Source organism: Gigantopelta aegis, chromosome 4 (genome assembly GCF_016097555.1).
Source record: "Gigantopelta aegis isolate Gae_Host chromosome 4, Gae_host_genome, whole genome shotgun sequence".
Taxonomy (NCBI): Eukaryota; Metazoa; Mollusca; class Gastropoda; order Neomphalida; family Peltospiridae; genus Gigantopelta; species Gigantopelta aegis.
The window spans coordinates 44,104,623-44,116,907 of NC_054702.1; the positions used below are offsets into that span (position 1 = coordinate 44,104,623).

The 12,285-nt window shown below is 35.8% G+C and overlaps 1 protein-coding gene across 2 annotated transcripts in view; it reads left to right on the plus strand.

Annotated features, from left to right (window-relative positions):
• Window positions 1–12,285, plus strand: part of LOC121370590 — a 304,206-nt gene that overhangs the window by 251,900 nt on the left and 40,021 nt on the right. For both annotated transcript variants that reach the window (XM_041495912.1, XM_041495913.1), the window contains one exon: window positions 9,151–9,306. In XM_041495912.1, coding sequence (XP_041351846.1) covers window positions 9,151–9,306 — 156 coding nt within the window. The remainder of the gene's footprint in view (window positions 1–9,150; window positions 9,307–12,285) is intronic.

Consider the following 12,285-nt stretch of genomic DNA (forward strand, 5'->3'; position numbering starts at 1 on the left):
TGTGTATGTAGTACATACAGCAAACATTCAGACATCCATACCAAGCATGTAGTACATACAGCAAACATTCAGACATCCCTACTGTGTATGTAGTACATACAACAAACATTCAGACATCCATACCATGCATGTAGTACATACAACAAACATTCAGACATCCCTACTGTGTATGTAGTACATACAACAAACATTCAGACATCCATACCAAGCATGTAGTACATACAGCAAACATTCAGACATCCCTACTGTGTATGTAGTACATACAACAAACATTCAGACATCCATACCATGCATGTAGTACATACAGCAAACATTCAGACACCCATACCAAGCATGTAGTACATACAGCAAACATTCAGACATCCATACCAAGCATGTAGTACATACAGCAAACATTCAGACACCCTTACCACACATGTAGTACATATAACAAACATTCAGACACCCTTACCATGCATGTAGTACATATAACAAACATTCAGACACCCATACCATGTATGTAGTACACACAGCAAACATTCAGACATCCCTACCATGCACGTAAGTACATACAACAAACATTCAGACACCCCTACCATGCATGTAGTACATACAGCAAACATTCAGACATCTCTACCATGCATGTAGAACACAGAACAAACATTCAAACATCCCTACCATGCATGTAGTACATATAGCAAATATTCAGACATCCATACCAAGCATGTAGTACATACAGCAAACATTCAGACATCCCTACTGTGTATGTAGTACATACAACAAACATTCAGACATCCATACCATGCATGTAGTACATACAACAAACATTCAGACATCCCTACTGTGTATGTAGTACATACAACAAACATTCAGACATCCATACCAAGCATGTAGTACATACAGCAAACATTCAGACATCCCTACTGTGTATGTAGTACATACAACAAACATTCAGACATCCATACCATGCATGTAGTACATACAGCAAACATTCAGACACCCATACCAAGCATGTAGTACATACAGCAAACATTCAGACATCCATACCAAGCATGTAGTACATACAGCAAACATTCAGACACCCTTACCACACATGTAGTACATATAACAAACATTCAGACACCCTTACCATGCATGTAGTACATATAACAAACATTCAGACACCCATACCATGTATGTAGTACACACAGCAAACATTCAGACATCCCTACCATGCACGTAAGTACATACAACAAACATTCAGACACCCCTACCATGCATGTAGTACATACAGCAAACATTCAGACATCTCTACCATGCATGTAGAACACAGAACAAACATTCAAACATCCCTACCATGCATGTAGTACATATAGCAAATATTCAGTCACCCATACCATGCATGTAGTACATACAGCAAACATTCAGACATCCATACCAAGCATGTAGTACATACAGTAAACATTCAGACATCCATACCAAGCATGTAGTACATACAGCAAACATTCAGACATCCATACCAAGCATGTAGTACATACAGCAAACATTCAGACATCCCTACTGTGTATGTAGTACATACAACAAACATTCAGACATCCATACCATGCATGTAGTACATACAACAAACATTCAGACACCCATACCAAGCATGTAGAACACAGAACAAACATTCAGACACCCATACTATGCATGTAGTACATGTAGAACACACAACACATATATATCCTGCAATCACTGTATACATTGGCAAGATATGATGTTTAGATAAATCTCTATATTTTCGGTCACCGACCAAAAATATAGGTCACGTGACATAACCCCGACTCAACTAGAGTATTTTAGACTAGATTTTCAATAAACATACTCGTTAAATCATTTGTTTAAGTACCGGATACAGCAAATACAAATAACTTTTAGTTTTATGATAACAATACAAAACTTGTATATTTATTTATGAATTAGAGTTTAGAAACTCTTTTTTTTAATGTGACAGAATGTAGCTAGCGACTTACAAAATATGATGTCATGTATCTTGTATGACGTCATACGGCAAAAGCCTCGCTATGTTAATGATACTCTATTTGTGTACACAAAAATGGAATAAATAATGATTTTCCGGCTATTTCTGTAGGATTGCAGGATAAAAGAAATAACTGGTTACTGTCTTAAGACATTGACTTTATCCTGCTGACCGGCCTCGGTGGCGTCGTGGTTAGGCCATCGGTCTACAGGCTGGTAGGTACTGGGTTCGGATCCCAGTCGAGGCATGGGATTTTTAATCCAGATACCGGCCCAAACCCTGAGTGAGTGCTCCGCAAGGCTCAATGGGTAGGTGTAAACCACTTGCACTGACCAGTGATCCATAACTGGTTCAACAAAGGCCATGGTTTGTGCTATCCTGCCTGTGGGAAGCGCAAATAAAAGATCCCTTGCTGCCTGTCATAAAAAGAGTAGCCTATGTGGCGACAGCGGGTTTCCTCTAAAAAACAGTGTCAGAATGACCATATGTTTGACGTCCAATAGCCGATGATAAGATAAAAAATCAATGTGCTCTAGTGGCGTCGTTAAATAAAACAAACTTTACTTTTTATCCTGCTGAGGTCGAATGGCGAATGCAGATTGGCAGAACCTTGTTGCATTCACTATTCTAACCTTCACAGGATAAAACTGATACTTTAAGACAGTAACCAGTTATTCCCTATATATAATTATGCATATTAAAAAGTGGTACTTAATTTTTCATGGGACAAACATTCAAAGTATGAGTAAAGTGTGTATGTTATATACTGGTACCGGAATACCAAGAAAGGAAAGGACAAATAATGCAGTCCTGTGAGTTGGAACCCCTTTCTGAAATATGAAGTCAGCACTTTCTAGTGCTATATAAAACCTGTGACTTAACTAATGTGCTATCTTAACTGGTATATTATTAGCATTAAACTTGAATCGTATGTATCAATTTTATGTGTTCCTTAAATTGTTGTGAGTAGTATAGCTACTATAAATATGTATTAATGGATGCAGTTATTATTTACCTACGATAGGAGATTGTATGATGTTTATTTGTTTTCCTATTATATTACATACAGGTTAAGTTCTAAATTAAATAAGTCGTATTACAGATTTGCTGTATTTATAGTACACATCATCAAGATCAGCATACAGAAACTAGCCTTCAGCTGAACAATAAGTATTAGCAACACAAATAATCAGCACTTTAAATAGTATGTAGATTAATAATAAAATATTCGAACTATCAATTATTTTTATTTTAAATGATTGCTACAGTAAAAAAAATGTCAACTACAAAGTGCCAAAATAGACAATGAATGACCCTCCCTGACTTTTTGCCAATACAACTTTTGTTCATTTTATCTATGAGAAATTATGGCAAGTTATTGCTATTAATGTCTGTAGTGTTGTGGAATATGGTAAATGTCACTATAAGAAAAATTGTTTTTGTTTAGTTTGCCCTTATTGACTTGATAAACGTTATTCCACCCAGTATGTTATGCACTGCATGCGTGAATGTAGAAAAACACACCATGTATGTGGAACTTATTTTAAAACCCATGAGTGAGGCAGACGGGCATTTTAATGAATTACTTTAACAAAAAAAGTCTGTTTTATTTAACACCACCACTAGAACATATTGATTTATTAGTTATTGACTGTTACATGTCAAACTTTTGGTAATTCTGACAGTCTAAGAGAAAAAAAACACAATTCCCATTGGTACATGTAGCAAAGGATTTTTTATATGCACCATCCCACAGACAGGATAGCACACACCACAGCTTTTGATATATATATATATACCGGTACCATTTATGGTGCACTGGCTGGAACGAGAAATAGCTCATTGGATCCACTGATGTCCCACCCCCTTAATTAGTTTAACAATTAATTCAGAATTAAAACTGGTCATATTTTTTTCAGATTTTTAAACATGAACTTAAAGGTATGACTAAGATGAAAATAAATTTGGTGGATTGGTGGCATATCAAACAATGATATCCAGTTTTAGGACTAATATTAATTTAGTTGAACACTTACTTTATATTCATCACAATGGAATAAAACTAAATAAGTTGGTATTATTTCCGTAAGTATTTTTCCAACACACCCAGAATTACCGTAATTTCACGTGTATAGCCCACGGGCTATATGTGTTAAAACATTGAAAATTGTTCCCTGAGGCTTATCTACTGCTGCGTGTTATACAATAATTTTTGTTTATTCAATAACCATTTATTGCCAAATGCGGTGTTGAGACAAAATAAAAAACAAAAGCATGGTATGGTAATGCGGGCTATGTGTCGGAGCGGGCTATCTGATCATCTTTTTTACACAATAACCATTTATTACCTAATGCGGCTTATCCAGTGCAGCGGGCTATATGCGTGAAATTACGGTAAGAATATAATTTTCAGTATTGGTTTAGTGTAAGAGGAAACCAACTGCACCTTAATACTCTGCTAGCCTTGGTGTTGTCGTGGTTAAGCCATTGGACATAAGGCTGGTGGGTACTGTGTTCGCAGCCCGGTACCGACTCCCACCCAGAGCGAGTTTTAACGACTCAGTGGACATACGGCTGGTAGGTACTGGGTTCGCAGCCCGGTACCGACTCCCACCCAGAGCGAGTTTTAACGACTCAGTGGACATAAGTCTGGTAGGTACAGGGTTCGCAGCCCGGTACCGACTCCCACCCAGAGCGAGTTTTAACGACTCAGTGGGTAGGTTTAAGACCACTACACCCCCTTCTCTCTCACTAACTACTAACAACTAACCCATTGTCCAGGACAGACAGCCAGATAGCTGAGGTGTGTGCCCAGGACAGCGTGCTTGAACCGTAATTAGATGTAAGCACGAAAATAAGTTAAAATGAATTAATATTCTGCCATCCATTATGCCCAGTGAAGGTTCAAGTGTGCTATCCTGGGTGCTCATTTTAGCTATCTGGGCTGTCTGTCCAGGACAGTGGGAATTTTAATGGTTTGTGGTTAGTCAGAGAGAAGTTGGTGTATTAATTGGTCTGGCACTGAGCCATTCAAACTCACTCTGGGTTGGAGCAGGTACCGGGGTGCAAACCCTGAACCTATTAGCCTGACTGCTGGTCGACAGCTCAACCTCTGCACAAGCAAGACTGGTTTGATGTACCATGCTCTGTGCAATTATCTTCATCCTATGTCTGCATGGGCTGATTAGTCGTGTAATGGGGGCAGTTCAGTGAGTGATAAGCTATCAGGTAATGTGTAAGCTACACTGTCTCCAGATACGCTATTGTTTTACCTGGGACTGTGTCATTGGTCACTGGCTAATCTGCTTCACCTGGCTTACCTGATATTTACCAGTGTGCCTGTCACCTACCTGTGCTCATCTAGCTGTTACATATTTTTCTTCCTATCTTGAAGGTTCTGTTATTCGTAGTGACATATTGGTACTAATTAATGCAACAAAAGTTGCAAACATGTTGTCATGGCTTTACTGTTTTGCTGCAAAGGCAGGAGATTCAAGTTCATTTATAGTGTCAATCAAGAGACTGAACAACCTGGTAAGTCAGCATAATTTATTTCATAAAAGAGAAGAAGGGAGATCATATTTTTAAATTATCTCCTCTTGAGAACTCTTTGATTTAAAAAAATAATTTTTTTAAGAATGTCAAGGAAAAGTTAAAGTTTGTTTTTGTTGTTGAACAACACCATTTGTGAACATTGGTTATACATGTAATTAATAATATTATCAATTATAGGAATCATGAGTCTTCAGAGAAAACCTGCTGTATTTTTATCTTTTATATACACTTACCAGAGACGGGACAGCACATACTATAACTTTTGATATCAGTCAAGTACTAGTTGGGATGAGAAAACCCCAATGGGTCTGCCAAGGTTTGATCCTATGACTACAAAACTTCAGGCGAGCACTCTATCTACTGAACTAAATCCCATCTTGAATGTGCTCAGTTTGTTCTGTGTCCCTGCTTTTATAATATTATCTATTCTGAAACACTTTCATTTGAATCCCATGTTAATTAATTAAAGTTATCAGCTATTTCTGTATTTAGGGCTTCACTTTGACTATTTTTCTTGCATACTGTATACTGTAGGCTGTATCTATAAATAATCGGTTTAATGTTAATGTCATTTGAAACTGGGGTTAAGTTTATCTATTTGTTGTTAGCTCATGATTCTATTAAGTGGTGGTTTTCATATTCGATATGAATGAACACAAAGTGATGCATATTCCTAAAAATGTGGCATCTAGAATAAGGTAGAAATTTGTTAACAAATTCCTGTGTTTTTCTATTAATTTTTGTTTTAACTGTTGTGCACTTTTCTGGATTTATTTATTTTCATTATTCAGTATATATAACATTTATTGTTTTGCTATTCTGTTTGTAATTTCAACTTTGTTCTACCTAAAAAAAAACCCAACAAAAACCCCAACAACCAAAATGCCTTCATTTACTAGTATTTTAAAAAAGGTTAATGAAAAAATATGTGGGACACATTATTAACCCAGAAAAATTAATAGGGGAAAGTATCAGGTTTCTTCTTAGATTTAATATGAAAAATGACCAAATATTTGACATCTATTTGCTGATGATTAATAAATTACTGTGCTCTAAAACCAAAACAGACTTTAAACTTTAATAATCAAAACCGTAATAATTTAACATACTCTTTGTAACTTGACGGACAAACATTTACAGTGATGTACATGTAGTTTGGACATGTGCATATAATAAATACATATAATTGATTTATTTGTTTCATACTGGTTTATGGTACATAAATTATTTTAGTTGATAATAATAATTTTTAAAAGGTGATATAATATAAATATACTGACAGTCATCTTGCCATCATTCCAATGTAGCCAGATCTAACCTGAATTAAAGCCAGACACCTTTGTTTTCAGTTTATTTATCATTAACTACATGTACATCCATTCCTAATCACCCAAAACTACCATTTGTTCACTTCACAGTGTTGGTGTTTCCACATGTGAAATTAAGTGAAGTCATTTTACTTTGAAGGTGAGAGTAATTTATGATGTAATTACCCATGGGAAATGAATGACCTTGGTGTACAGAAAAAAAAATCATCGAAAACTATGTTCATGAAATTTTGCGTGACTTTTCTGTGTTGTCAAGTAATAAAAAAGGTGACACTTGGAAAAAACTTAAACAAAGGTTTTTAAGACAAAGTGCACACTACGACAACAACAGGCGAGCTGTTTAATTGTTGACTTCTTGTGAGGAGAAAATTTAAATGGCTGGACCTGGCCGTCACCATGGTGATGTCATACGACTGGCAAACTCACCAAGACATTCTGAAGGTTGCAACAAACATTGAGACAAGTGTCTGGCACGCTTAATAAACACAGAGGAAAGTGCAAAAAATGCTCGAAAGAGAGAGAAACGATTCTAGTCAGTATTTCAAACAATAGTATCGCTAATGCATGCATGGACAGGGAACTTACTTACCGAGATACACATGTGTTTAAAAGTTGTGTTTTGTGTTTTGCTATTTCCACAAGGAAGCGGTTTCACTGATTTCACTTCACTATTAGCCGGAAGACTGAACATACCTTACATACTGTTTTCTGTATTGCACCTGTGCAAATTCATGTACAAAGATGTAAAATGTGTTTGTGTGTCTGCATATGGATGCAGTAAAGAACATTTTGGAGTCTCTTTAATAGCAGATTGTATGTGATGGTCGGCATCTGGGATATTAATACATACCATGTAATAATGTGAGTGAGGCAGATAGTCATTTCATTAATGCGTCATTTTTATTCTCAAATATATATATGTAAGTGATTTTATTCATGGTTTTTTTATTGCAAAAGAAATAATGTAAGATGTTAAGGATTTAATTTCTGTATTATATACACACTTTTAGTTCACGTCATGCTTGTAATGGTAAAACAGTTTACTGCCTTAATGAAGTTGAAAGCTGAGATATAGGTGTCGTCCAGCATCAGTGACAAAATATGATACTTAACTTTTGCATTTAGCTTTATATTAAATTTTTGGAAAGAGTTCGACCCGTACCACTCTATATCAAAGGCTCTAAAAACTAACCCTAACCCTAACCCTATCCCTAAAACTACTCTAACCATTAAAAAGGGGAGTATGGGTTGAACTTATGCCAAATTTTTGTATTTAGCTTCGTTTATAAACTTGGTTTATACATTGCACTTTATATGTCACTCACATAAATCTTATTTTGTGTACCCTATTTTTCATTTGCACATTAAATTTAGGACATCATTTACATGGGCATAACAGGTTACACACAAAGAAAGTGTCTTATCTGAATTGTTTTGCAGATTTTCAATTCTCAGAGGCATGGAAGATTAAAATGTATCAAATTAAATTTTTAATTAATTAATAAATCATTTTTAAAGATATATATTTTAGAAAATTAATAATCAAAATAATTTAAAGGGCAATCTGAAAGTTTCATGATCAGAAATATTTATAAATTAGTTTTTCTTGTGAAATATAAACATTACACCTCGAGTTACATGCCCACAAAACATTACATCCAAATAATTTTATTTACTGGGTTTTTTTTTAATATATAAAATTTGTGTTACATATATTGCAAAATCTGACCAATATGACATCACGGTTTGAATTTGAATAATGACAAAGAACTGGCTGCTGTTTTAATGGATATAAAATGAAGATTTTCCATTAATTACTGTATATATATTTTTTCACATGGATTCACTGTTTACAGCAAGTGGCAACACATCACAAGTTTGATATTCTTCTCTTAGTTATGAGGGATAGATTAATTTGCATGACAAGCACATTTTAAGATGGATATTCATACATATGCACAAATATGAGTAACACTAAATCAGTTTATTGTGAGTGAGGCATTTAATTCGATGGAAATCTTTTCTTTCAGAAAAATGTACCCGTATGTGTAATTTTACCTTGTGGATTTCAGTAGTCAGTAGAATACCCGAGTATGGGAAAACTTGCTTTATTTGTAGAAAGAAGCTTTGTAGCAAGAACACCATGACTGATGACCGTCCAAGTTTTAAAGAATATCCTCAATAACACCATCTAGAATATTTCAGTTTAATGGCTGACAAACTGAAGTATGTGGTGTTAAAACTTGCATTACATACAATGATGAGTGTTTTCTACTTTCTCTTTGCCAGGTCACGAGATCCCGTACACCATAAAGCAGAACCATGTTGGGTCTGGGGGCGATGGTGAGGGACAGATGGGCTCTGAGATGGAGGCCAATAACAACACCAATTCAAAGTGCGACTTCTTCCTCAAGCACAAGAAGTCCACCAACAAGCGTGGCCAAGGTAATAATGGGCTTATAATTAAACCACCATTCTAATTCAGTCTGCATATAATGTAAAGTGGTTAAGCAAATTAATTTTTTCAGCTTTGAAGAGTGGTAATGTATGAGATTTCTCTAGAACCTATTTAGATATTCTGTCACCAGACTATGATGTTCAAAAGTGACTGTCTAATGTCAAATGCGTTAAAACAATACTGTAAATAGTAGTAAATGTTGATTATACATATGTTTGGTCACCAGTTAAGGCAATAAGTGTTTAGAACAAGTGAAATTAGATATAATGGTTGACATATTAACAATTATATTACACATGCAAAGTATTATGTTATTTGTGTGTTATTTGTGTGCACAATAATTATTTTGTATAAATTTCATCTAGTTCAGCAACTAAATGCTATCTATAATTTAGTTTCATGTGCATGAAGAGTTTAAAAAACATATATAAGAATGCTATTAAAATATTTACACAAGACTGTTTTTTCTTACCTGATCAAGATTCCCAAGCTATGATGTGTATTAACTCAAACACTTGTCTAGAAATGTAAAAAATGTATTAAAAAACTTACTCCTGAAACCACAAAATAGGATAGTATATTCATATACTGGTCATATATGACTTATAGAGCATAGATTGAGAGTTATTGCAGTTATATATCCTCCATTAGTTGTTTAGACCAGAGCTCAAAGTGGACAAGGCCATGATCTGACTATTGTGTTGAAGGAAGGTCTGCATGATGCTGGCTGATTATCATTGTGGGCATGTGTTATCTTCCTAAACGAGAAAATGTCTGCAAGCCTATGAAAATGACACAGGTTGATATAATACTGAGCAGTGATGCTATTCCTTCAATGAGGACCAAGCTCATGAAACAACATGGGTCCTAGTGTTTGACCCCCACTTGGCCAACCCATGGTGTTGTCCTTCATCACAGTTATGAGCATCATGCTCTTTTGACCATAGCAGCTCTTGTCGGTGAACAGAATAGTCTGCCATTGCTGCCAGTTTCAGTAGATGTGTTTCCAAATCCTCACATGCACCATACTGAAAGATGTTTGCAAGACGGAACTTTTTTTTAAATGCAGCCTGACATCTTGGTGGCTACAAAATGTTGTTAAAGCTAGCATTAGTCTAGTCCATTGATGGGTGGATATTAAAAGCTGCTGCCTGTTAGTTGTCCCTGCAGTTGGGTCACCCCACAGCTCTCTCTAGCTCTCTAGCTCTCTAGCTCTCTCTCTCTCTCTCTCTCTCTCTCTCTCTCTCTCTCTCTCTCTCTCTCTCTCTCTCTCTCTCTCTGTGTGTCTCTTTCTCTGTGTCTGTTTCTGTTTCTCTCTATGTCTCTCTCTCTCTGTCTCTCTCTCTGTCTGTCTGTCTCTCTCTCTGTCTGTCTGTCTGTCTCTCTCTCTGTCTCTCTCTCTCTGTCTCTCTGTCTGTCTCTCTCTTTCTCTGTCTGTCTGTCTCTGTCTGTCTGTCTGTCTCTCTCTCTCTGTCTCTCTCTCTGTCTCTCTGTCTGTCTCTCTCTTTCTCTGTCTCTCTCTTTCTGTCTGTCTGTCTGTCTGTCTGTCTGTCTGTCTGTCTGTCTCTCTCTCTCTCTCTCTCTCTCTCTCTCTCTCTCTCTCTCTCTCTCTCGCTCTCTCTCTCTCATTCTCTCACTCACTCACTGTACAGGAGTCTATCTCGACATGATGACTGTCTAAAATGGGATTGGTGGCATTATAATAAAATATAGCACTGATGTGATAAAATCTTTTTTTGTGAGGACCAAGGTTTAAAACCATTTACATTCGAGGTGAAATGGTTAAGTAATTCAACAACATTCTGAAAAACATGAGTTATTACAATTTAGTCTTGAGTTATAAATGTACATCCATACCGATGTATTTAGAAATCATATTGCCTTCAGCTAGGCCAGCAGGTTTTTTTTAGCCCCATTGACCTATATTATATATTGTGATCCATTTTTGTGTTGTCATGCATAAGTGTTTCACATTTTCAACTTCTTCCCCAAAACTACTTGACCAGTTCCAACCATATTTTGTGGGAAGCTTCCTTGGTGCATGGAGAGACAAAGGTTTTGAATTTGGTCTTTCTAACCCCCAGGGACCTGAGGGGCAGGGCCCAAAAGGGAAAAATGAAAACAATTAAATAAATCTTTTCTGCATTCAGAAATGCTACAACTGAATAATTTTCATATATGTAAAGGTTCATAGATGCTTTATCTAGTTTGTTAATGTCATTAATGTTGTCCGTGTTTGTCCCTGGAGAGTGGGTGAAGTTTACTATTGTTACATTTAAACTATATTGTATTATTTTTTCAACTTGTTCTGTTGTTCATAACCACGTGACCAATTCCAACCAAACTTTGTGGGAAGCTTCCTTGGCACACATGGAGAAACAAATTTGTGAATTTGGTCATTCTGATCTTCAAGGGACTTATATGGGGCAGGGCTCAAATGGGGAAAATTAAGCCACTTAAACAAAATCTTCTCTACTTCCAAAAATGCTATAACTGAACAGAAACTCACCTTTTGACTTGGTTACATGTAGTTCATGCAACTATCAGTAACACCAAATAACTTTATTGTAGGCAACACATTTAAAATCTGTAGAATTACTGTTTTAATTTATATTTTATTCACCATTTTCAATTTGTATCAATTTTATATGGTACATTTTACAATGTGTCTCCAACCCAAATAGCAGATTAATGTATTTACATCTACACATGAGATATATTCATACAGTTTGTTTCTGCACTGCATGGTTCTGGTGGCAAGAACAGATATTATACCAGATATTCCATCTGGCTACAAATTATTCATATTCATTTTTATTACAGTATGGTGTTCTTTCTAGGATATAATGTACTCAACAAAAGTAGAAATTTCACATTCTTAAAATATAATTATGAAAATATTAAGTGATGCTAAGTGATCTATCTGTATGTTTAGTCCTGTAATTTAGTCTAAATTACACACACCC